Source organism: Canis lupus, chromosome 10, assembly GCF_048164855.1.
Source record: "Canis lupus baileyi chromosome 10, mCanLup2.hap1, whole genome shotgun sequence".
NCBI classification, from domain to species: Eukaryota; Metazoa; Chordata; class Mammalia; order Carnivora; family Canidae; genus Canis; species Canis lupus.
This window is the reverse complement of record NC_132847.1, coordinates 57,354,557-57,381,093: the sequence shown is the minus strand read 5'-3', so window position 1 is coordinate 57,381,093 and position 26,537 is coordinate 57,354,557. Positions and strand designations below refer to the sequence as shown.

At 47.7% G+C, this 26,537-nt stretch overlaps 1 protein-coding gene across 1 annotated transcript in view; it reads left to right on the top strand.

Moving 5' to 3' along the window:
- Positions 1-26,537, top strand: part of GABBR2 (gamma-aminobutyric acid type B receptor subunit 2) — a 370,018-nt gene that overhangs the window by 259,512 nt on the left and 83,969 nt on the right. The window contains exons 8-9 of the mRNA XM_072842074.1: positions 10,813-10,873; positions 24,017-24,097. Of these exons, the coding sequence (XP_072698175.1) occupies positions 10,813-10,873; positions 24,017-24,097 (142 nt within the window). The remainder of the gene's footprint in view (positions 1-10,812; positions 10,874-24,016; positions 24,098-26,537) is intronic.

Below are 26,537 nucleotides of genomic sequence, written 5' to 3'. Positions count from 1 at the left end.
TCCCAGCACAGGGCCCTTCCTGACTTCCCAGGACCCCCACAGCCCTGCCCATTTTTCCTGTACCATTCCTCTGCTGCGCATCTCTCTCGCTCAGCCTGGCCACCCTGCGGGCTGAGCCCTCTGGCCTGGCGCCTGGACTGCTGTAGTACCAGCTGCCTTGTTTGAGACCTCCCTCGCCACCTCCCCCTCCCCACACCACCCCCACCCCAGCCCCAGGCCAGCCTGCATCCCACTCTGGCTTAAAGTGAAGATTCCAACAGATTGCAAATTGCCTATCTCAGACTTTCAGGTCGACTGGTCAGCAATTTGGTTTTCCTGGTGGAGACTAATCTATTTAACAAAAATAGAACATACAGTAAAGCAAAATTAAATATTTCTAATCATGGGGATGCTTGCATCTGCAAATGATCAGGAAAGAAGAGGAGCAGTGGGTGGGGGCAAAAGGTCTGGAGGAGGGTCTCATGATGTGTGGCTTTAGAGCTGTAAAGCTCAACTGGCCACCCCGGAAGCTCGGCAAAGACCCCACTCACTGGTCAGGGCATCTCCCCGCTGCAGGCTACGCAGGTAAGGGCACCACCATCTGTCTGCCAAAGCAGAAAGCCATTCTTTACTTCTCCACCTTCCACAGCTCTCAAATGGAGCATCTCTAAGCCCTGTGGATTTCACCTCCTTCCCATCCTGTGAATTATGGACTCCTCTCCGGGCATGTCATCCTCCTCTCTCACTTGGATTCCACAGTAGCTTCCAACTGGCCTCCTTGCACTCAGTCTCCCCTCATGCCCACCCATTTTCCAGTCTAATGAAGGTACAGCACCAGAATAGCTTTTTTATTCAGCTTTATTGAGGCATACTTGATAAATAGGATTTATATGTATTTAAGGGATACTCCTTGATGATTTGATATACATATTTATTGTGAAATGGTCGCAACCATCAAGCTAATTAACATAGCCATCACCTCACACAGTTTTCATTTTCTCATTTTCTCTTTCTCTCTTTCTTGCTTTCTTGTAGTGAGAACACTTAAGATCCACCCTCTTAACGCTTTGCAAGTTGACAGTACAGTATTGTTACCTAGAGCCTCCATGCTGTACATTAGCTCCCCCAGAGCTTATTCATGCTGTGTAACTGAAAGTTTATACCCTTTGACCAACATCTCCCCATTTCTCTCTCCCTCCAGCTCCTGGCAATCCCCATTCTCCTCTCTGCTTCTGTGAGTTTGACTATTGTAGATTCTACACACATAAGTGATGCCAGGCAGTATTTGTCTCTCTGTGTCCTTATTTCACCAAGCATGATGACCTCCAGGTCTATCCATGTTGTCACAAATGACAGGATTTCCTTCTTTTTATTTTTTATTTTTATTTATTTATGATAGTCACACACACAGAGAGAGAGAGAGGCAGAGACACAGGCAGAGGGAGAAGCAGGCTCCATGCACCGGGAGCCCGACATGGGATTCGATCCCGGGTCTCCAGGATTGCGCCCTGGGCCAGAGGCAGGCGCTAAACCGCTGCGCCACCCAGGGATCCCGATTTCCTTCTTTTTAAAGAGGACATCGGACATGTTACCTCCTCCCCTTCTGTGGCCCCTACTTGCAACATGAGGTCCAAAGCTACCTGATACGATTCTTGCCTTCCTTGCCTCCACCAACATCCTTACCACTTGCATATCACTCACCAGCCACCTTGCCTTTCCTTCTGGCTCTTCATAGAGCCAAGCTCTCTTTTTGCCTTTAGGCCTTTGCATGTGCTTTTCCCTCTATTTGGAACATTCCTCTCATCTTCTTTGCCTAGCTAACTGACACTCATTCTTTCCTGTTCCCTCCAAGCCCTTCCTTGAGAGAGTGCTCTTCCTTATGTGCTCATACCTCTATGCCCACCCCCTCCTATCACCTGTCACACTGCCTTGTAACTACTTCTTTTTTTGCCTGTCACCTTCATTAGACTGGGAGCTTCTAGAAGACTAGGAGTTTGGCTTAATCATGCATTTCCCCAGGGTCTAGCATAAACATGGCCTGTCCCAGAGTGAGCACTCAACAAACACGGCATATGGCAACTGCTCCTTCATTTTCTGTGAGGAAACTGAGACCCAGAGAGAGGAAGGAACATAATTAGGAGCACACAGGTGTTTGTGACAAGACTAGAGCTAGAGCCCCAAACCTCCCACTCTAAGTGCAAAACTCTTTCTGGCTTAATTGTGCAGAAATGGTCTTAGCAAACATGATTCAGCCCAGGGGACACAGACCCCAGTACCAATAGCTTGCAGAGGTGTCTGGATCTCCCAACCTGTGATAACCTTTGGATCTTCATGATAACCACCTCCTCTGCCTTGGGCTCCTCATCTCTCTTGGTTCAGAGCAGAGTGGAGCAGTACAGTTTTGAGAGCTGAGACAATATTAGGCAACCAGCACAAGCCCCTTCTTGCCAGCTCTTCCCTCTCTGATATGAAGTCCCTTTCCCCATTTCTCAGAAGAGAGTCTCACCCAACCCTTGTGCAGGTGAAAACTAAGTATTTTGCATTCTTCCTCGCATTTTTTTACTATGGAAGCCCAAGAGGACTGGCTTGGCCACCAATATACTGGAGCCAGATCCTACAAGCTCCCAAGAGAGCCAAGAGCTACTTGTAAAATGATCAAGAATTGATGAGCCAGGTGTTAAATGGTAGATAGCTGGAAATCTGCCTTGGTGGGAGTATTACAATATGGAAATTCTCAAACACTGCCCCCCAGGGTCCTTTCCCCTCCTACCCAAAGAGCCCATTGTTAAACATTTATCAGCACATCCCTGACTAGCTACCTTCCTTCCTCCTCCACCTACCTCCTACTCTACCCCTGCTCCCCCCCTCCACCAAGGCTGTTTGGGTCTCACTCTGATCCCCTTCAAAGAGCTCATTCTCCCATCAGTGAGTGGTTCTTGCACAAGAAGGCAGGGTGGCATGTGGTTAGAAACAGAAGGTTGAAGTCAGACGCATCTGGGATGAATCCCGGTTCTGCCCACTAGTCACATGACCCCAGGCAAATTTCTTCTTTCACTGCCTTTGTTGCCTCATCTGTAAACCAGACATAATGGTAACACACGGTGCACTGCATTGGGGTTGCTGTTGAGAATTGATTAGTGAAGAACAACCCCAGGAAAAAAAAAATCTCAGATAATGTACAAAAATATTTCAGCAGAGCTAAAATTAACTTGAAGGGTGTCATCTCTGAGAGTTCTGCAGTGGAAAACCAGAGAACAGAGTTGAGAAAGGATTCATCCCAGGTACCCTTCCTAGAAAACAGCAAAGCACAGCTTGCATCTATGTGTTCAGAAGACCCCTTGCTCATGGCTCTTTCCATTCTTCTAAGTGGAGGGGGAAATGTGCTTATGCTTGCACAGATCTCTGGCTCTTACTCACGAAAACTCGAAGCTGTCAGTAAAAATTAATCTATTCCAAGAGGGAGTATTATTTTGTTGGTGATGATGTTGCTATTTTTGCTTGTTAAAAAAAATGCCTTCTTATAACATCTTTTCAAAAAAAGTTTTTAATAAAGTTTCTCTGTTAGGAAAATAATACATACTCATTATAAGATATTGGAAAATATTGATAGGATAAAAAGAAGAAAAAGCCATAATCACACAACCTAAAAACCAACCAGCTTTAACATTTTTATTTGTGGGAGTGATTTTTGCATAATTGTGAGTGTACTGTAAATATTATTTTTGCCCTTCTCTACTTATGGTATCAGTTAGGATAAGTAACACTAGCCGATGTAACAAAGACATCTCAGAGTCTTAGTGGGTCAACACAGTAATAATTGATGTTTCCCATGTGCAGAGTCCAAAGTGAAATGTGTCTGGTTGGTAGAAATTCTTTCCTCACGATGACTCATGGACCCAGACTCTTCCATATCTGTGCCTTGTGCCTCAGAGTTCACTGAAAGACCCTATGAATCTAGTTGGCAGATGGGGGAAGTGAAGGAGCAGGAAGGGTCTTGTGGGACTTCTACCTACATTCCATTGGCTGGAGTTGTCACATGGCCACACCCAACCTATAAAGGTGGCTGGAAACATGTGCTCCAGAGGAGAGGGAAATGGATTTGGTAACCCACCAGCCAGCATCTGGCACAATCAGAAATCACTTTGTTCAATCTTTTGTAATTTTTGTAATAGAATGCTCAAGTGTGTATGATTAAGTTTAAGTCACCCCTTGTTTAAAACCCTTCAGTGGCTTCCTTTGCACTCAGAATTAAGTGCAGCATCCTTGATACGGCCTGTAAGGTTCAACATGAGCTTGCACATGTGCACCTTACCAATCACATTCCATGCTCATTTCCTCCCTAGTGACCTCTTTCAGCTCCACTGGGATCTTTCGCTCTCTGGCTTCCCAATCTCTCTCCTGCCTGGGAAACTTTGCACAGTGCAATCCCTCTTCCCAGGACCCTCTCTCCCACACTCTTAGCTAACTCAGATCTCGGTGCAAATTACACCTCCTTAGAAAAGCCCTTCTTACTTATAGTCTACATTAGGTTTTTGTCATAGTTCACTCTCGTAGCACTCTGTTCTTTTCCTTCATATCACATATTATAGGTTGTAGTTATGTATTTATGTCTGCATCTCCCACCAGACTACAAGCTCCGTGCAATCTAGGACCATGTTGACTTTGCTCACCCTTTATCTGGTGCCTGCCCAGGATGTGCCCAACACATGTTAGGTGCTCAACAGGGCTGGTTGGTTGAATGCATGTATCATGTTTCATCACATGTCTATTTTACATGGCTCTTGCCCTACTTTATGGACCTATCATTCATTTCTGAGATTTTGCTGTTCTAAACAAGGCTGACTCTTGTATTACGACTAGAAGGAAAGAGGAGTTGATCCACCTCTCTTGGCCCATCCACCCCACCATCTTCTCTTCATCTCTCCCCTCCGTTGCATCCAGCCCTGCCTTAGGCCACCACTCTGCTTTGTGGCTGGTGACCATTGGAACCCTTTAGGCCATCTGATCACAGTCTCTCAGAAAGATGCCTCTCCATTTACTACGCACTAATAGAAGGGTGGCATTGGGGCTTGCCACACCTTCCATCCTCCCTCCTCTTAATTTGCTGCAAACCCACTGCTCCAAACTCAATGGATACATCAAAATTTTCTCCAGACTTAGGCCTATCAAAAGCATTTTCATGTAAGAAAATATTTTAAGTAGTGTGCAAAATATGACTTAATTTAGCCTAAGGCACAGGCAGAAAAAATATTTTTCACTTTTGTAGAACATGTGGGTAGACATACACAATTGTTTGATATTTCTCTTTTACGTCTTGCCCTCCCTTGGAAAACAGAAGGCTGCTTCTTCTTCTTCTTCTTCTTCTTCTTCTTCTTCTTCTTCTTCTTCTTATAGCCAACATAATGAGGGTCTCTACCCTTGATGGAAAAATCTAACCAGCATTCAAACCCCAGTGTTTTCTCCAAGTCCTCATTATTTATTTGAGACCAGCCTTGTGCTGTTCGGAGGGCTGGTAGCAGAACAGTCCAAGGTGGGCTTGGATCATCTACATAGATAGCAGCGTGCCGACCAAGGGCTCCTGTCACCCTTCAACTTCCATCTCCTGAGAGATTTCCCTGCCTGTGTAACATGTCAGGGTAGATCTTGTTTCCCTACAGCACAAACCAAACACACAGATGAGCATGCATGCTCACACCTTCCAGAGACAAAGACGACTGCCAAAGACAACTGTGCACTTGCGGTCATATTAAAGACGGAAATCCTTCCCTAAATGTGCCATGATCTAAGACACTGTGTCCCTCAGTGGGCCCAGGATTCCTTCCAATCAGGCTGAAATGAGCAAGTCTTCATTTGGTCCAGCCTCCAGCTCTAGCCTGAAATCAGATCATGTTTGGGACTAAGGCATCCATTCCTGTCCTCCTCTGTGAAATTGAAAGAGCCAAAAAAAAAAAAAAAAAAAAAAAAAGTTCCAAGTAGGGCTTCACCCATACAATTCATAAACTGCTATTGGAATACATCATACTGCTACTTAGTAGTGAAACATTAAAGATGAATAATGGAAACAATTTTTCTAAGAGTAGGCTGCTGGAATCCTAAGTGAACATCTCACTCTCCACTGATTTTCCTGGGGATTCTGAGCTGACGCCAGGTGAAATGCTGCTAACCAGGATTACCTGGAGGAATTATGAGTTACCCTTTGTCCAAGGCAGCTCTGGGTTATGCCTTCTTCACAAATACCTTCTTTAATTCTCACAAACCATCCTGACAAGTAGGTACCGCACTTCCTATTTTTCAAAGAGGAGAATTGACACTCAGAAGCACTCCATGACGATGTGGGGTCAGGCCGGGGGCCGTGTTGGCTCTTGACTGGTGAATGCTGAAGCGTATGTTTTTTCCGTGTATTTTCCTGTGCATTCTGAAGATTTCTTCGACAAAGAAACACAGGTTTATTGCTCCTGATTCAGCCTGAGCTGTTTGTTTGGATCGCCTTTTATGAAACAGACTGCCTTCTTTGACATTAGCAACATCTCTTTTCAGGGGGAAAAAAAAAAGTTCCTTATAAATTATCCACTTGGCAGCTTTACTTCCATTATTTTATTTGCATTCCAGATCTGCTCCGTGGTCATTCTTTATAAACTCCTCAGAAGTTAGAATCCATTATCAATCAGCATGCCGTCAAGAAAACAGAAACCACTTCAGGCATTTCAGAAGGAGCTTTAATACAGGGAACTGGTTACAACGTTGGGGAAAAGGGCGGAGGAGCAATAGAGGAAGGTGCTATCACGGGAGATGAGTATTTACAGAAACAACCAAGCCCCTTGGGCTGCAGGAACAAAAAAGGAAATGGTGTCGCCGCTGCCTCTGAAATGCATGAAGTGATTTCTGTCTTCTAGACAGCATGCTGATGGATAATGGATTCTAACTTCCGAGGACTTTACAAGAATGACCCCAGAGCAGATTAGGAATGCAAATAAAATAATGGGGACCCAAGGACACTGGCCTGTAAGGCTCCTGCCACTGCTGATCCTGCTGCTGGGGGGACCCCACCACTGGCCACCGAGCAGTCAGCTCAGAGCCCCCCACGCTGACAGTGGGGGGCCTGCTGAGCCCATGGACACCTGCAGGCACTCAGAACTCCTGCTGCTACAGCCAAAGCAGAAAAAAAAAAAAATAGCTTTTCCCTTATGCGTACTTTCTAATCTCCCATGAATGCTTCTCATTAGCAGAACCTAAATGGAAACCAGCTGGCAGGGGATGGTGGGAAATGTGGTTTCTGGACTTTGGGCCCTGCAACACAGAGGAGTGTGGAGAAGAGCGGGTGTGGACTGTGAGCCCGCAGACAGAACTCGGCCACCACGCCAGCCAGAGCTACCAGACTCCAGCTTCAGAATTTGGCGCCTCCTTTGGATGGGTCTCGGGTGCACATGATGATCCTCAGCCCTGGGATCGCACACGGAAGAGCTTAAGGAGCACCCTGTATACATAAAGAATACGTGTGTGGGGAGAGGAGCAAGACAAATCCCCGCTCAAGCTGGGGTTTAAGAAAGCCAAGCCAGCCCGCTTCCCTGGCTGAAATGCCAGGCCACAGTGAGGCTGAAGCCTGGGCGACACTTGGGATCCGTTGGCTCTGTTCCCACCACCTTCTCACGCAGGCTCCTTCAGGTTGCAAGGACGGCATAGTGCCAGTGATCTTTGATGGCAGGGTCTTAGGTGGGGTTGCCCAGGAAACATTCTGAGACAAAGATTTGCAGACAGGAAATCTGTCAGGGAGGGCTCTCAGGAATAAAACCTGGGAGGGAGGGAGGGACGCGGGATGTGGCCAAGGGACAAGTGAAGTAATGCAGCTATAACCCTGGCCTCAGTCATCCCACGGAGACCTCTGGATCCCATGGCCCTTCATGTTTGTCCTGAATTGAGGCAATGTCCCTTTGCGACTATTGGATATCGGCTGCCCCCAGGGAGGGGGCATAACCATCACTGGCACAGCTCCATTTGGGTGCCAGGCACCTTGGCGGCTGGGGAAGGTGAGTGCCTCTGTCCGAAGGGGGCACTGGGGCAGCTCACTGCAGTGTCCAGCAGATGAAGGGCGGGGGTAGGGTGGAAGCCCACTATTGTCCAGGCCACAGTGCCCAGCCACCTTGGTGGTGCCATCTGAGCTGGCAAGAGAGAGAATCCAGCCACCACCCTTGCCTGAGCCGCTGCCCCCTCACACCAGCATTACGGCTGCCAAAGCCCCCAGGTTCTCTGGGTCTTTGTTTCCACTCTATCATCCCTTCTCCATCCAGTACCCAGAGCCATCTTCTCGAATCTTATATCAGATCATAGTACTGCTTTGCTCAACCTTCTCCCCCTTCCCCGGGGCTCTTCCCTGCACTTAAAATCACCTCCAGAGCCCTGTCATGGGGGTGTGACCTGGCCCTGTCCACCTGCCTGCCCCCTCACCAGGCTCCACCAGTGAAGCAGTGGCGGCTCATTTGGTTTGAGAACTCAGTCACTTGGGGGCTGATGTCTCTGAGAGGTGAGGACGCCATGGGCAAGGACCCAACAGTTTATCCCTATGCCCGATGAAACCATGTGATACGGAAAATCTCTTCCCAAGGGTTGGAAAGCTTCCTGGTGCTTAAAATCTTTTTTATTTCAGTTCTCTGCTATTAGATTTTTTTTTAAGATTTTTTTTTATTTATTCATGAGACAGAGAGAGAGAGAGAGAAAGAGAGAGAGAGAGAGAGAGAGAGAGAGAGGCAGAGACACAGGCAGAGGGAGAAGCAGGCTCCATGCAGGGAGCCCGATGTGGGACTCGATCCCAGGACTCCAGGATCAGGCCCTGGGCTGAAGGCGGTGCTAAACCGTTGAGCCACCCGGGCTGCCCTATTAGATTTTTTTAAAATAAAAATTACTACTGCCATTTACTGAGTGCCCGCTGTAGGTCAGGAGCTGCGTGAGGTCCATAACTCAGGTGCGTGGGAATTTGCCCAAGGGAGCACTGAAGCCAGGTTTGTGATACTCAGACTCTGGCCTCCTTCCACTGCATTACCTGAGAGACTAAGGAGCTGCTGTTAATAAAAATAGTTATTGTGAGGAAAATAAAATGTGACAGCTCTTACTTTAAAGATGGACTAATTTGTTTTGTTTACAAAGTAAAGAGAGGATCTCATTCCCCACCTCATACTCCAATCCAGTGTCATTCCATCCAGCTTCGAAGACCATTTCATAAACTTTATAATTTAATAAATATTCTGCAGAACTTGTCCCCGTTTTATATCTAGAAATCTTTGGAGTTCTTCAGAGCTTGGAGGGGATGGGCAAATTAGATCTCCAAGAAATCAAACCAGGAAATGCCCTCCTTGTCCACCATGTCTGCATCTTTCCCAGCAAAGTGCTCTATTTGCATAAAAGTGAGCATTTCAGAAGATGTTCCGTGTTTTTCAATCATCCCTAGAAATAAAATCACAGCTCCCATCTCACCTTACGCTGAAGTGTTTTCACACTCCCGGGAATTGCTTGCCGTCACCTGAATATGGAATTCGGTGGGCATTAGTTTCTAACCAATACCACTTGCAGCTGTCTACAGGATTTCAAAAAGGTGTCAAAGTGGCCTTAGGAGGTGTTTCTCATTCTGAGAACAGGTTGAGTGATTCGATTTGTTCGAAAAACCACAGGGCCTCAGACTTTGGGTTTCCACCAAGGGAAGATACCTCCTGGCGCTTTGTCCTGAGAATTGAGTGGGATCCAAAGTATCGTCTGTGCCATGACCTGATGATGCAAGAGCATAGTGAGGGTAAAGCAGTGTCCCTTTAAGACCATTGCTTTTCCTAATTGCACATTAATGGAATGAGAGGAAGGAATTTATTTCTGGATGAGGAGCAACAGGCTGCAGTGAAATGGCATGAGCATTAAAATCAAACTCGGATTTGGCTCCCAGCAGCCTCGTTTGCAGTGACCTAGTATAGAGCACATCACCTCTCTTGGTCTCAGTTTCTTGATCTGTAAAATGAGGATCATCCCCCTTTCCACTCAAGCTTGCCAAAAAGATTCATTGATACAATGTGTCTATTTCTTTATATGGTTTTAGAATGTCTATGGGTCCTGTATTAGCCAGGAGAGACCACACCCCCTTTTTATGTTCCCGATTTATTTAACCCAGCATATGGAAGCCCAGGATCAGCCAGCAAGGCAGATGCAGCAGATGATACTGTTTGTAGCCCCCGGGGTCCTTAATGAGGGATGCTCAGCTGCCTGTGACACTAGGCAGGTCTCACTGGCTCAAGAAGCTTCATTTTGTGCTGCCCCATAGCCCATTTATAATTGCAGCTGATGTCACCACTCAGGAAGAACTTACCAAAACATTCTCTGCCTGTAATAAGAAATCCTAACTGACCTCCAGTCCCCTTCTGGTCCTCACACCAAACAGCCTCAGCAGAGCCACACATCTTAATGGGTAGGACCCAAGAGCAGAGTCAGGGCCAGGCTCTGTGGGCCTCATCTCTGCCTCCATCCCTCCAGCACCATGGAAGACCTTGACCCAGGATAGCACAGGACACATTGGTGGATTTTGTGGATAATCATGATGATAATGATGATGCACATCTCAGCTTTAATTCACCTGTGTTCATTCCCTTATTGATTTCCTTATTCATTCCTCAGATGAGCCAAATAGTCACAACCAGCTTTAAAACAGCTAGTTTAATTTTGCATCTGCAGCCCCACAGGGACCTATTTTTTTTCCAATACTAATATCATAGTGTACAATTAATGAATTTCATTTGAGATCAGGAGTGTTTAAGCTAACATGGCATTTCTCTTTTGTTCTTGTTTGTTTCATTTTGTTTTTAGGGTCAAGTTGTGTTCCGGAATGGGGAGAGAATGGGGACCATTAAATTTACTCAATTTCAAGGTAGGCTTTCTGATGCTTATTCTTTGTACTTGATGAATTCTGCATTTGGGGATGTTGTGTTTCTGCAATAAAATACATCAAAAGAAATGAAAGTGTGATGTTCCAGATAAGAGAAAGCAGAGTCAATAGAAAACACTTCTCTGTGAAACATTAGTTTCAACTTATATAGAATATTTTTGTCAACCACATGACGTCTCAGGCTATCCGGTCTCCCCACATGACTCTCAGAGGCTCATGGAAGTACAGGGAGGGGGTTCAGTCCCTTCCAACATTCTGAGAAAGCTTGCATTGCTTTTGTGTTTGATTATAGAAATTTTCAAACAGACCCTCAAGTTGAGAGGAATCACATAATAAGCCCCATGTACCCATCACCTGGCTTCAACCATCAACATTTTGCCAATCTTGCTTTATCTTTACTCACCCGCTGAACTCTTTTTTTTTTTCTGTAATGTTTAAAACAGCTCCCAGACATTATCTCATTTCAATCTATAAATACTGCAGTATGCATTCCTACTAGATAAGGACTTTTCAAAACATAATCATGATACTATTACCCCACCTAAGCGTTTAACAATGATGCTTAATATCCTTTCACTTTGATCCTTTGATTATCTCCAACATGTCTTTACAATTTGTGGGAGAATCCACACAATGGCTGGTTGATATTCCTCTTTAATTTCTTTTAACCCATAATTATCTCCCACGTGCTTGTAACGGGTCCTTAATTTTTTTAAGAAACCAGGTCACTTGTCGGGCTTTTCTGTTATCCACGTTGGAAGGAAGGGGCTCAGGAACCTACCTTCCAGTAGGTTCCTCAAGTGACCAGGTGGAAATAGAGGAGGACAGGGGCTTGTCAGAGCCCACAGGGCATCTGTGAGGAGAGGGGGCTTTCTTCCCAGGTAGGCACCCCCTTGTAGCCCAGTACAGAGATCAGCAGGGTTGTTAGCCGAAACCACTAGATGTGCCATTCTTCACTGCAGTGTTTTTGGCCTCCGGATATTTCTAGAAAATCCAGAAACAAGAGCAGTGCCTTCTGCGTCAGATCCCAAAGTCATCCAGGCGAAGGCAAGAAATGAAATCAAGTTATTCGGGTTCATTCAGACAAATCCCACCGGATTTAGATCAATGAGGAGAGGTGTTCGGTACTGTGGCTCCGTAATGCAATCTTGTAGATTTACCCATTCGTCTTCCCGTGGCAGGTAATTGAAACGCATGTCAGCTCTCTGGCATGCACAAAAGATGTAATTTTCGGCAAATGTAATTATTTTCCCATTTGTTAAGTTTTGCTTCTTCATTGGTTGAACCAAGTAAGCATCTTGGCAAAGATACTGACTTTTTTTTTCTTTTGAGTGATTGTAACTAAATTCTCTTGTCACATTTCCAGTTCTCAAATTATATCATTCTAGGAGAATATTTTATAAAATATTGATTGGCCGATCACAGCTACAAGTGCGTGCCAATTTTATTGCCCTTTTTTTTTTGTTTTGTTTTTTGTTTTTAATGTTAGGATTAGACACCAGCTCCAGGGACTGGTTTTAGAGATTTATAAGGAAAGCAATGGAGCAAATGGTAGTTCGGAGGGGGGAGGGAGGGCCGGGGTCTGACCCCCCTTAACTCAAGTCAACATAGCACATTAGGCAAGTAACTTCACCAGTGTGAAGTCCTCATCTGTAAAATAGGAAAATAATCCTGCATACCTTCTTGGAACGTGGGAAGAACTCAATGAGATAACTCAGAGCAATACATGCATATATTTCTTGCTCAGCAAGCAGTAGCAATTATGGTTAGCACTGTGACACTTGTCTGAGGCAAATCCAGATTTTATTGGTGTGTTGAAACCCCCCAGGTGCCTTTATGTCTGCCTGCCCTTTATAGCTTCTCCCCACACTTAGCCATATATAGGATGTCAGATGGGGCAGGGTCTTAGAGATGATCCCATTCCATTATCTCCTGGTATAAATGGGAAAGTGGGGCCCAGGGCAGGGAGGTGTTCTCCCCAGGGACACAAGATGGTTAGTGGCAGAGCTGAGACTGGACCTCAGCTTCTTCCTTGGACTCCTATGCACACCTGCATCTGAGTGTTTTCCCTTCACCACAATAGTGCCCCATTTTTAGGGCACATCAGAGCTGGGCCAGCATGTACTCCCCTTTATATGTTTTTAAATCAAACATTGATCCTGTCGACAGAGGGCTTCTGTGTTATTTTGGGGACTGAGATGAGCCACTGGAATGCTGAGGGCATGTTCATGTCAGCACAAGAGTTATTTTTCCAAATGTAAAGGGTCTCAGAGGTGCATCGTCTGCCAAGATGGAGCGGCTTTGAATTATTGAATAGGCTGACCACTGGCCTGGGAGGGTGCGTGGTTATCATTTCATTTCACAGAGAGGAAACTGAGGCCCAACCAGGGGAAGGGACTTGCCCTGAGGCCCTGACTCATCATACCTTCCCTTCTATGGGCTGGTCCAGACTCTCTTTTCCGGGGACTTCCTAGGACTGACCCTGAGAATTGCCTCGTGCCACTGGCCTTTCAGAAAGCCTCTAAATAGAACCACCATGTTGTTTTCTGCTGTGTCCTTCACACCATCTCTCTCAGTCTGCTTCTCTCTCCCTCACCTCCTGCCCTCTCTTTAGAGGGCACAGAGAACAGCAGGGCTCACAGCAGAGCTGGCTCACAGACAGTCAACCCCAAAGGGGGGCTCCCCTTGCAGGGGCTGCTTCAAGACTCACACCCAGGCTGTCTCAGAGCTCACTAACCTGATCTCAATGCTGGCCCCTCCCACCCTTCCTCTGAAGACCTCACAAGATGCTGTTTCCAAGCCTAGTTCCTGGGGCCTTCGGAACTCTTTTATCTACCGTAAAGGAATCATTTTGTAGGAGGCTCTGTTAATTCCTTTGCAAAACTGAAACGCAAATGAGTTAGAAATGGGAGGCAGTTTTGAGAAGAGGGCTAAAAGGGAAGCCAAGAAGCCATGGTCCTGCACTTTTTGATTCCAAGGCTGTAGGGTAGCTCAAATGCCTGGCACTCAGGGCCTCCAGTACAAGTTTATTGAATTAATCTGGAGGCCAAAGACCTGGGTTCAAATCCTTGCTTTGAAACCTAGGAACAGTGTAACCTTGGGCAAGTCACTTCGTCTCCCTAAGCCTCGGTTTAATCCTCTGGAAAATGAGGATGGCATGAATGCCAGCCCTGCCCAACCCCCAGGGCTGAGGAAGGGGCCAAATGAGATTTTGCTCTATAGACTCTCAAGTGCTGGGAAGCTCGTCACATTATTGCTGTGATGCCTGGCTCCTGGCTGTCTCTTGGTAACGCTTACTGGATTTGTTGGTGAGAGGACTTGTAGAAATTTAAGAACATCTTCATTTACTTAAGGTTTCCGGTGACTTGTCTGGCAACCAGCAGTGAGCCTTGACAGTGGAAGCTGAAGCTAATTCAAGATGGTGCTCGTTGTTTCAGGCTGGAGAAACTACCTAGTTAGTAAACTTAGGAGTGCTGGATAAACAGATCTGTTCTAAAATAATGTACCATGGTTAGCCCCATGGCCCCTCTTGAGACGGGGGCATTTTTGATCCAGGGAGGGCTCTTCAGATCCCTAAAAATGATCTTCCTCACTCTCAGCTTCCCTCTGTTTACTTTGTTTTCAAGGGTTCCCAAAGCTTTTAGCTCCCAGCAGGACAATGGTAGATGGTAGGCGGCAGATGCTGTCAGTGATACATCCATATTCCCTGAGCATCCCACAAGTCTAGAACAAATGCCTCAGTAAAAGCACCTGCACCCCTTACCCTGTGCAAGGAGTAGGCCAGATGTCCGGGGAATGGGTGCTTCCAGGAATAGCCTGGTGCCAGGGAGGAGAGAGAAGCAGAGGATAAGCCACCCATCCTTCCTCTTGGGTGTGGCAACTGCAAGTTATGCTGTACTCCGTCTCCAGGGGGTCCTCAGTGGGGTTGTGCCTCAGTTGCCCACTCAGAAACCTGCTCATTGGAGCAGGTGGGTGGCTCAGTGATTGAGTGTCTGCCTTTGGCTCAGGTTGTGATCTCAAGGTCCTGGGAGGACCCCGCAGGAAGCCTGCTTCTCCCTCTGCCTATGTCTCTGCCTCTCTCTGTGTGTCTCTCATGAATAAATAAATAAAATCTTAAAAAATTGAAAAGAAAGGAAAGAAGAAAGAAAGAAAGAAAGAAAGAAAGAAAGAAAGAAAGAAAGAAAGAAGAAAAAAGAAAGAAAGAAAGAAAGAAAGAAAGAGAAAGAAAGAAAGAAAGAAAGAAAGAAAGAAAGAAAGAAAGAAAGAAAGAAAGAAAGAAAGAAAGAAAAACTTGCCCATTAATGCCCCCCTACTGGCTCCCTTCCCTCCTCTGCCTCCCCTCCCCACAGCTCTTCAGTGTGCTCTAGGACCACCTCCCAAATCAATTCCACGCCCTCACACTCTTGTCTTGGGCGCTATTCTGAGAGATGCCCACGTGGTCAGAAGCAGGCATTAGCGTCCTGTTGGCTACACACCATGGGTGCAGTGGGGCCAAGGCCCGAACCCCTTCGACTCCCGTTCAGTTGCCTGCCCCCTACCCCCCACCACCCCAAGGCATCGCTGATTTGCATCACGTGGACATGAGCATGAATACCAGGGAATTGGCTTCTTTTTTCCCTCAAAAGAAGAAAGAATCCATGTTCCTGCCGAAGTCTAAACAGGGTTCAGAATTTGCAGCAGGGAAGGAAGTTGAGTGAAGCCATGATTAGAGCCTTGTTTGTGCTGTTCTTCGGGGGCTGGGAGCATCTGCGTGCTCGCTCACTCCCCGGCCCTGCCTTCATCAGGCCTGCTTGTCAGAGCCTCTGCGAGCGATAATGTGCTCGAATTCCACACGGCGTCTGTGCGACAGAAAGGGCTCCGGCTTCGGACTGTCATGTTTCAGCACCTGATTTGAAGGCATGGGGTCTTCCATCACTCCAACAGCATAATTGTCATTCAGAAGGTACCTGGTGAAATGTAGGCTTGTCCTCCCCGTTTGCAGACATTAATTACCGTTTGGTCTTTGGGGTAAGAGATACGGTTCTATTCAGTGCACATTTCCTGAGCATCTGCCAGGCGCTTTACCAAGTCCTCTGAGGGAAGCCAAGTTGAATAAGATACAGTCCCTTCCCCCCAAGGGGCTTCATAATTTCTCTGGCCGAGTGCCAGGGCCTATAAAAACAGGAAGATTATTTCCCAGAACCTACTAGAAAACTTTCAGAGCTAGTTTGACCCTAGTTTGAGATGCTTGAGGCCAGTTTTTAATATCCTTTGCCTTCTGTCAAGTCCTGTATTGTGTAGCTCCCTTCCCCTGGCCGGTGGTCTGGAAAGGCCAGGTTGTCGGACTGCCACTCAACTTGATATAATTAAGAGTGGAGACATAGGCTGCTAAACCGCAGGATACCCTGGCAGGCTTCAGTGTCAGCAGGAAAGGAAGGACACATGCGAATGTGAGCTCTTTGAGGCTGGGAGACTGACCCTGACACTTCCCAGCCTTCATGACCCAGGGCTTATCTTTCAGAGAACCCAAAGAAGGTAGCCTGAAAGACGAGAATTATGTAGCAGACCTTGTATTTCATTGAGCCGTAGATAGACTTCCATGTTGAAGGGAGCCCTGACTCTCTTTTGCAGCATTACCTCTGCTTGAATGCCTCCAGTGATGGGGAACTCCCCTCCTGGCATGTATATGAGCTTTGAAGTATATGAGCTTCAAAGCAGACATGCCTCTTCCTTACTAGCTAAGCGCTGTGGCTTAATCTCTCTAAACCCATCATTTCAGCATTCAGTTTAAAATAGTAAAATTAAAGGGGGTCATTTCCTTAGCCTTGAGGGATGGTGAGAATTCCATGACATGAAGCAAAGAACAGTTCGGTGACTAGCACAGAGAAGGGCCCTGGCAACCGTGGGTTTCCTACTCCTCTCCTGGGCACTTATGACCATAACCCCAGGTTTGCCCCCCACCCCTGCCAGAATTTCTCCAGGAAAGTACGACCTTGCTTCCTTAGGACACATTTCACTCTCCTCATTTCATGAGATGCTGTTACCACTGGTCCAGGAAAGCCCCTCTCATTTGTTTGTGCCCTTATTTCCAGCATTTGTTCTCACCCCGCAGCAAAAGGCAAACACTCTAAGTGTTTAATGCGTATATTGTGTTGGTATGTCCTTACAAAACATGGGCTGCTGTTTTGTCTGCATGTATTTTGATTTTTGTCAGTGCAACTGGATTGTGCATCCTCTTCTATTTCTTTCTCTTTTTTCCCCCTCCCCATTCAGCACATTGTTTTTTGGAGATGCTTCCGTGTTCCTCTGTACATATGAGCCATAACTTTCACTGATTGTGCTTCACTCATCCACTCTCCCAGTGACACATACCCAGGCCGCCTTCAACTCCTGTACAAAAAGTGGGTGTCGTTGTACATGTCCCCTTAGGAACCTAGCTGGGCATTTCTTTAGGACAAATGTCCAGGAGTAGAACTGTTGGATGGGAAAGTGTGTGAATGCTGAACATGCCTAAGATCTGCCAGATGACTCTTTCAATGCCCACACCTATCTCCACTGCCACCAGCATGGGGATTCCTGTGTCCCTCCTCCCAGCAACACTTGCCAGCCCCTGGCTCTCTCATTCTTTTCCAGTTTAAAGGTATAAATTAATATCATATTGTAGTTTTAAATATTATTTCTTTGATTACTAATGAAGTTTGGGCATTTCTTCCTGTGCTTCTCAGCCATTTGTTGTTGAATTTTTTGATCCTTTGACCACTTTTATTTTGAGGGTATTGTCATTTTCTTGTTGATTTGTGGGAGTTCTTTAAGTACTCTAAATATAAGTCCTCTTTTACCTTTAGGCTTTGCAGATATCTTCTCCCATTCAGTCACTTGTCTATAGACGTAAAGTCTTTGATGAACAGAAGGTCTTAATTTTGATGTAGGTAAATTCCTTTTTTCCCCCTCTATGGTTTGGGCTTTTGAAATTTCTTAAGTCATTTCTTTTTTTTTTTTTTTAAGATTTTATTTATTTATTCATAGAGATACACCTAGAGAGAGAGAGGCAGAGACACAAGCAGAGGGAGAAGCAGGCACCATGCAGGGATCCCGATGTGGGACTCGATCCTGGGTCTCCAGGATCAGGCCCTAGGCTGAAGGCGGCGCTAAACTGCTAAGCCACCCGGGCTGCCCCTTAAGAGTCATTTCTTAATGCCCCAGGTCCTGATTGGGCACAGAGGAGTGCTGAGCTGGGTACGATGCGACCCCTGCCCTCACAGAGCTCCTGGTCCAGGGGGCACAGACCTCAAGTGGTCCCATGTGATATGTGATAAGGGCGTTCAGAAGAGGGGCACTTGGCTCCACCTGGGAGATTAGGAAGGCTATATGGAGGAGATGGCATCTGAGTTTCCTTTTCTATCCCTGAGTTTGGGATTCTGAAGGGCCAGTGGAACGTTAGCTAAGAAGAGGAGGAAAAAAGGTCTGTTCTAGGTGCAGATAATCTGTTGTGTTTACATGTGGACTGTGCACCCCTATATACTTAGCTTTTGTCCCTGGCCTCATTTGCCTAAGTCGATAAACAAATCTGTCCTTAGTAGAGTTATTATATTACCAAGCCATTTGGCCAGTGTCCCCCTGGCCTGTTAAAAATTTCCAAACAAAGGTCAATGATGTTAATTTGTTCCAAACATGGCAGTGGCATATTGTTTATGAAGACAGAGAAGAGTGTGTGCACGATTCAGGCCAAGGAAGCATGCAAGTCTGTCTCTACTCGGGGCTGCTGAGAGGTGCTGCTCAGCCTGGCTCCTCACCCAGTGACAGGAGAGTCACCCTCTAGGGCCTGCTCACAGACAGTGACCTGGCTGGGAATCACCTCTAGGAAGGGCTGGCTATCTGGAGAAGAGCAGAATCAAAGCCCGCAAGTGCCATGTCCCCACCCCTGATGAACCACCAGGAGCAGGGTCCATGCGATGTGTGGCCCCCAGGCAGAGCCAGGACCTGGGGGACAGCTTTTCAAACCAATTGCAGAATCATCGAACAAGAGGTGGAGGCCCCAGAGATCTCCCCATCCAGCCCAGGCAGAGGCCGGCACTCCCTGGGGGCTCCTCGCTGAGGTGACAGCAAAGCCAAGACTAGCTCCAAGGGTCCTGTCTACCAGCCAGAGCTCTTCCCTATCCCTGAGTTTGGGATATTGTCAAGAGGGCCTAGAATGGACATTGTATACTATTTTTTACTTTCGTTGAGTCAAGGCCATCCAGTGTTTTATTCCTCAGGGTCACACGTTGAGCCTATGTTTGTAACAGTTCTTTAAAGAGCACATATACTTCCCTCCATTCAGATCTAGAGCCAATTGAGGACAAATGGACAGTTAGAGGTGAGGGGAGTAGAACCCATGTAGCAGTCTATGGGCACCCGGCAAACACAGGAGGTTGGCGACCCTATAACTCACTCTCCCCCGCCTGGAGGTCACAGTTCCAGAAGAAGGCAGGACCACTGACGGAAGCTGTTTCCCAGCCGTCTCTCATGGATGCTCTCAGGCCCACAGCCAGTGAATATTTTCAGACTGGGCTTTTTTTTGGCAGCCTAATCTTCACCAATAGGACCTATTTCCTTTATGTATCATCCAAATCTAAAATCTGAAATAAAGAATGGGCTTTTTAGGGAGAACACCTCTCTTTGCCCCACAGCGAGGAAGCAGCATTGTTCTGTAGGAGAGGGGCTCTGTGTTCCACACTATTTTTAGCCTCTTCGAACAGAAAACATCGGCATCGAAGGATCTTGAGTCAAATCTAGGGGTTCTCAAGTCTGGCTGTGCAGTAAGGATCAGCGTTAGGGGGCTTTTAAAAATACTGCTGCCCAGAACCCACCACTCATCCCCTCAGAGGTTCTTGTATAATCGGTCCATATGAGGACTCTGACATAGGTATTTTCCAGCACTTTCCAGGTGATGCTGTTGCCCGGCCAGGGCTGAGAACCACTGGAAGCCCTGCCGTGTCATTTGCAGATGGAGAAATTGAGGCTCAGAGAAAAAGGTGGTCTGTCCAGAGTTACATAATAAGTCAGCGGCAAGCTGCAGCAGAGTTACGGGGCAGGGAGTCCAGCAAGTGACAGACTCAACCCTGCAGCCCTCTGCTCGATTCCTTCCTGCACCCCCACCCCCTGCTGGATCTTTCTGGCCTGTCCCCTAGTCCACAGTCCACAAGGCCCAATTGGCATCCATTGGGTGGTTAACATTGCTTGCACAATGGAGTTGACAAGGAGGCCAAGAGTTAAAAATTGAGAGTACTGGGTGCCTATCGTGGTCACCACCAGCTGGGCCACAGGTGGATGGAGGAGTGCAGAGATGGCACCATCCTTCTACCTGCAGACCCGGGAGAGGCCCTGGGTAGAGGATGGCGGATGAGACTCTATGCTGCCTGGGGACACCAGATGCAAGGCTTCAAGTTCCACTCAGGGACTAACTGGCTGACAGGAATCATAAGGCCAGGGCACACCTAGGGCATGCTTCCAACACCGGGGGGCTGACATCCATGCCCTAAGCCCACAGCAACTGAGGTGCTGTGGGGAGGAACAGTACTCAGGGAAGGCTTTCTGGAAGAAGTAGGTGGGTGTAGGGTTGGGCCATGTTGATACAGGAGGGGTAAACCACCTTCCAAGCAGCAGGACCATTATGGGGAACCATGGCAGTAAGAGAACCTAGGGAGTGTTTGGGGACCTGGCAAATAGCTCAGTTACTTTTATCATGAGGCAGACTACTATTTACCAAACACTTACTGTGAGTTAGACTTCAAGCCAGAAACTGCCTGTATTCTCTTCTTTAAACCTCATGGCCACTTTGAAAGTTCCCATTTTACAGCTACAGCCACCTGCTAACAAAGTGCAGGCCAGAGGGAAATATTATCTGCAAATGAGAGTAATTTTACCTCCCTTGTAGGGCTGGGTGAGGCTGTAGTCCCTAAACTAACGGTGGAGATTATGATTTTTTTTTATCTTTGTATCTCCAGCCCGGAGCCTGGCACATAATAGGCACCCAGTCAATGTTTGTTGAATGAATGAATGAATGAATGAATGAATGAATGAATGAATGAAAAGTTAAGGGATTTAGCATAAGCGTCCCTTATGCTACAGGGACGTCGCCAAGATGTCCAAGACCACCTTGGTCAAGGATGAGAATAGACCTCTTCCATCACCCATGCTGCTGCTTTTGAGGGATCCTTTATGAGGAAATACTTGGGGCTGGGGCTGGGGCTGGGGCTGGGGCTGGGGCTGGGGCTGGCATGCAGTAGGCACTCCAGAAATGTGGGCTGAGTGACCAGCAGCTCTGCTCAGCATGGGCAGTCTGAATTCAGAGCTAGGGGAGCCAACTTTAGGCTCCCACTTGGTCACTGTCCAGCACGTGGCCCTGAGTGTTCACTTAACTTCTTGAGTCTCCTCCCTCATCCGCAGCTGGGGGCAAATCATGCCCAACTCATGGTTTGCCATGAACCTTACATGCAAGAACATGGGAAGCCCCTGTATGTCCCCAAGCAGCACCCCAGGGAGAGATTCTGGTGACTATGGCTGTCCTGGGAAGCCGAGTATGTGAGCCCCAGCCGGCCAGCAACTTCACTTGGTGCCATGGGACAGTACATCAGGGTGTGTGAGTCAGAGGGGCAGGCTGTGCAGCTGGGGGTGCGGTGGGGTGCCAGCCACATCACTTCTTGGCTCCTGGTGATTTGTTCCAATCAGCCTGCATATTTCATGAGCTGCCTCCCCACACCAGATAAATAAATCAGGGCTTCCTCCTTAGAGCAGCAGGAGCTGATTGGGGCTGAAGACTTCAAAAGGCCAGAGCAGGGATGCTGGAGCTCCCAGCAGAGTCTGCTAATGTGACATTTAGGAGCTGTGACCCAGGCAGGCGCCAGCCACCTGCACCGTGGCAGAGAGACCGTCGTGAGGAGAAGGAAGTGACTTTTACCGCCCTGTTTTCCATCCCACAGTCAAAGGAACACAGGCAGAAGTGTGGCCTATGGGATTCCCTGTTCTGCTTCCTGAATGTTTATAAGGGACCAGCAGTACATCTGCATTTCTGCAAAGAAATTCACTTAGAGCCAGAGCCCCAGCCAGCCAGCAGCTCCTCTGGGTGCACGTTTGGAATTCCTGCAGCTGTGTCACTTGATCACCTCTGGGCATTCTTATGCAGAATCTGCAGCTCTGGGGACCTGCTTGGCCTGCGGGTGGGCACGTGGGCATTCCTCGCTGCAGTTATTACACTCAGGAGGCACACGCAGCCCATGGAGCGGGCAGCTTGGCAGGAATGGTCACCGCTCAGGGAGCCCATTGAGGCAGCCCCGTGTCAGCCGAAGAGCATGGCCTGTGGGAAGCATCCTGGACATGAGGCTGGGCTCCATCTACTCTTAGAATCAGTGGGGCAGAGCGACAGGGGGGCGTGCAGAGGTGCAACCTGCTGAGCTCTTTCCTCATCTGTACCTTGGCACTGAAAACACCAATTCCAGCTGTGAGAACTGAACAAGAAAAGGCACAGAAAGTTCCTAGCATGGATCCAGGCACACTGTCGAGGCTCAGTGATTCCTCGGTGGTTCTCCCACCTCTCCTCAACCCTGTCAAAGCCGGTTCAGCCCTGGGGGTTTCACCCTCCAGTTCCACACCCTTTGTCTTTGGTCTTCCTTCCCTGGACCTACTTTGTCTGTGGTCACCAGTACCCCCACACGCTAAATCCGCTCCCCCCTTGCTTAAGGGGCCTGTTGTTCTAGTCTCTCGGTGACATCAGATATTGCTGGCCAGCTCCATTGTGACATTGTCCCTTCCCTTGGCTCTCATAATGCCCACTGTCTCCTGCTATCCTGCCCCTGGCACCCTGGCCAGTCCTTCCCAGTCTCCCTGCAGCATCTTGCTCTGCCCGCCCCTCCCCACCCCCAAGAGGTTGGCGCTCCCCCAGATTCTGCCCTTGGCACTGTCCCTAGGGATCTGCCCCCAGCCCCCTGCTCCAGCTCCCAGTTTACATGCTGATGGCCCCAACTATCAGCCCAGACCTGTCCCCTGTCTCCAGACCCAATGACATCTCCACCCTCATGATCCATGATCATGTCAGGCTCAGCACTTCCAAACCAGAACATGGCAATGTCCCCACTTCTCTGACCCTCTCCTGAGTACCCTGTTTACAGAATGATATCTGAGCCCCCAAGACACTGGCTTCATTCCCCTGTTCCCTATATCCCCCATACATTTGATCACTCAGTTGTCCACATTTTACTTGGAGAAAAGAAACCTTTGTCAAATCTGACCCCCCGTTCTCCATTCTTCTTGCCACTGCCCTGCGCTGGTCCTCATCATCTTTATTTCTGGTGATGACCAAAACAATGGCCTAAACCTACATCAGAATAGTATCAAAGATGAAGGTAAATCCAAATGTATCACTTGGGCTTGAAAATACACCTGAACAAGTCAGTGTACATAAAGGAGATTGTGCTTGATATGACGTAGCAGAGCAATGTGGCCTCTGAAAGATGCTAATTCCATCTCAGGATGCATTAATAGGAATATAATGTGCATAAAGAAGGAGGGGATAGTACTCTGTACTTGCTGCTGACCAGATCAGGCCTAAAGAAGTACATTGGTCAGTCCTTGAGTCTACACTCTTTAAGACACAGTGACATTGTGTGGCGTGGCCCAGGTAGGGCCCTGAAGAGGGCAGAATTAGAAATGATATTCTGTGAAGTGAGGTTGGGGGCTGGCACCAGGAGGGATGATCTGTCTGTGTCTTCAGGTCTTTAGGGCTGTCCTGGAGCAGAGGGAGCAGCATCGGTCTGCATGGTCCTAGATGACAGAGCCAGATACCAGCGGAGAGTTACAAAGAGACCATTTAGCTCAATGACCAGGAAGGACTTGGCAACAGAGAGAAGCCAGTTATGAGGGGGGTGGGCTGCCATCCATGAGGCACACAGCAAAGTGGGGGTAACCAGTGGCTGAGATGGTATAAGACGGCATCTGTTCCACCCCAGATCCAGTTGGAGGTTTTGCGATTCTATCTGGAAAAGGCCCCAGGGAAAAGGAAAGCCCGTGAGAATATAGGCAGGGCCTGTGGGGAACAAGAGCTGGGACAGGAGCAGCCAGCCACGGGCCCGGGGCTCCATCTAACCAGCCACTGTCTCTTGCTCCCCGCAGACAGCAGGGAGGTGAAGGTGGGAGAGTACAACGCAGTGGCCGACACACTGGAGATCATCAATGACACTATCAGGTTCCAAGGTAAGGCAGGGGGCCTTCTCGTGGGAGGGGGTCTGCTCAGTGGCTCTGAAGCCCAGATATTGTGTGCCGGTTGGGGACAAGCTCAGAGTCCTTGGCTTCCTGGGGAAGAGGGATCCTCCTTTCCTCTCAACACATTGATTCCCTCACAGGGTCCCCATCACTCACATGGGAGCTGGCTTCCAGCTCCTGGGGTGGGTCCCTGGAATTTGCATGGGGTGCTGTCTCTCACCCAGGCATCTTCATTTAAACCAGTCCATGTACCAGGAAGAATCTTGTTTAAATGTGACCTGGCTTCATTTAGCTCTGTCTCGTCCTTTGGAGAACGATTTGGTTGGGTTAGAAATAAGGCCTATCCACCTGCTGGTCTTGCTGAAGACCATTCTCTCCTCTTCTGCTAAAGAACTCTTCCTCAGCTTCTAGAACCAGATCGAATGACACCTCATCTGTGCAGTCTTCCCTGATTGCCCCCAGTTGAGCTAATGGCTCCCTTCTCTTGGCTTTCACAGTGTTTGACTCTGCCTTCCCATAGTCACTGTCTTTTGCATGGAAATTTCTAAGTTGTTAGACCATGAGCTCCCTGACTAGATCCTATCTGACTTTTAACTCCTAATACCAGCCAGGCTCTGACACATGTTGAAGGTCCATATTTGATTAAAACAACAACAACAACAACTAAACAGGTGATTGATCAAGTGAAGGGATGACTGGGTAGGTGAATAAATGGATGAACAGGTGAGCATATGAGTCAATAAAGTAGTGGGTGGGTGGATGGATGGACAGGTGGATGGATGTGTGGGGAGTAGGTGGGCTTAACCAGGCTTAATTCGCTTAAGTCCATTCTGCCCTCAACAGCCAAAATACCCTGGCCACTGTGCTATGCTGAAGATTCCTCACCTCTGCTCAGAGCACTACCTGGTTCTGTTGTTCAGCAGAGGGCCCCACTCCATGGTATCATCTCAAGACCTTCCTGAAGGGACTCCTCCCCATTTCTCGGCCTCTTCTTTCCGATCTTCCCAACCAAACTGCTTATAGTTCCTCAAATATGCCAGGACACCACCGTGCCTTTGCCCCTGCTGGGTCCTCTGCCCAGAATGCCTTTTCTTCCTTCTCTTCCTTGTGGGCAGCCACCTTATTCATCTTCTGATGACCAGCTCTCCCTTCTGTAGCCTTTCCTGACTCCATCAGGGAAAATTGCACTCTTCTCTCTGCTTCATGTTCAGGCGTCTCTGTGCCTGATGGACCACTATCCTTTGGAGGCAGTTTGCAGAATGGTTAGAGCACAGGACTCAGGCAGGTCTGGGTTCAAATCCTGCAAGCTTTGCCACGTACTAGCTATAAAAGTCACTTAACACCTAGAAAACTGTTGCTTCTATGTAAAATGGGAATAAACATCTCTATGTGTGACGCTGTTGGATGGATCAAAGGAGAAAATCTCTGTAAGGCGCTTAGCCCATCATAAGCATTCAGTAAATATGCTTGCTTATTGCTGCCTTTTTCTTTTTACGTAGCTAGTCTATAAGTTCCTTGAGTACAGGGACTGTATCTTGGTTGGCTCTGGATCACTGGTGCCAGTGCTGGGCCCAACAGGTAGAAAGTGATAATTAATGATGATTGGTCATCATTAATGATGATGAGTGAAGGTATAATGGTGGATGAAGGAATAGTGAAAAATTGGTGAATAGTGAGTGAATGGATTGAGTGAAGAGCAAGAAAGAAAACTCAGGGCTGCTGCTACTGACATTCCTGACAAGTCATTACCAAGTAGCTTCCATAATATCTCAGTCAAGGTGTCATTTTGCAGGGAGGAAAGGTAGAGTAAGGAAGAAGAGATGTTGTCAGTTTCCTGATGTTGCTTCTACATGAAGGACTAGTGGTCATAATCATCATGTAACTGGTCCAAACCTCAGCCCTTTTCTCAATGCCCAGAGAGGGACTTGTTCCCAGCCAAGAACCAAGGGCACCCCCAGGATGGCTCCAAGGTTTGGGAACAAGAAGCTGCCTGAGCCAGCCTAATGCAGCCAGAGGCTCACTTGGGAGTAGCAGGAGGGAAACAGAAGAATGGGCCAAGAAGTATTCAGATGTAGAGCTTTCACTTCTGGAAGCAAGAAGTGATGTTACTTCATCCATCTTGTGTCTGCTTTTGCCCTGACTTTTGGAAGCCACTCCTTAAAAATGTTCCTTTACATGGAATTGCTTAAAGCTTTACATTAACCATGCCAGCAGGTTCCTAGCTGTTTTCGAACCTGGCAACTTCCCTAGACTACTTAGATGGTTCTAACTCTTTTTATCCACTGAATGTTTCCAAACATATTTGAACCTGCTAACAGAGTTTTTTAAACACAGATGTTCAGGGGAGATCTCAATCCCTGCTGCCACACCTGCCCATCCTCTGCTCATCTCCTGGGAACAGCAGGGTAACCATGGCTGGTACCCATGGCAT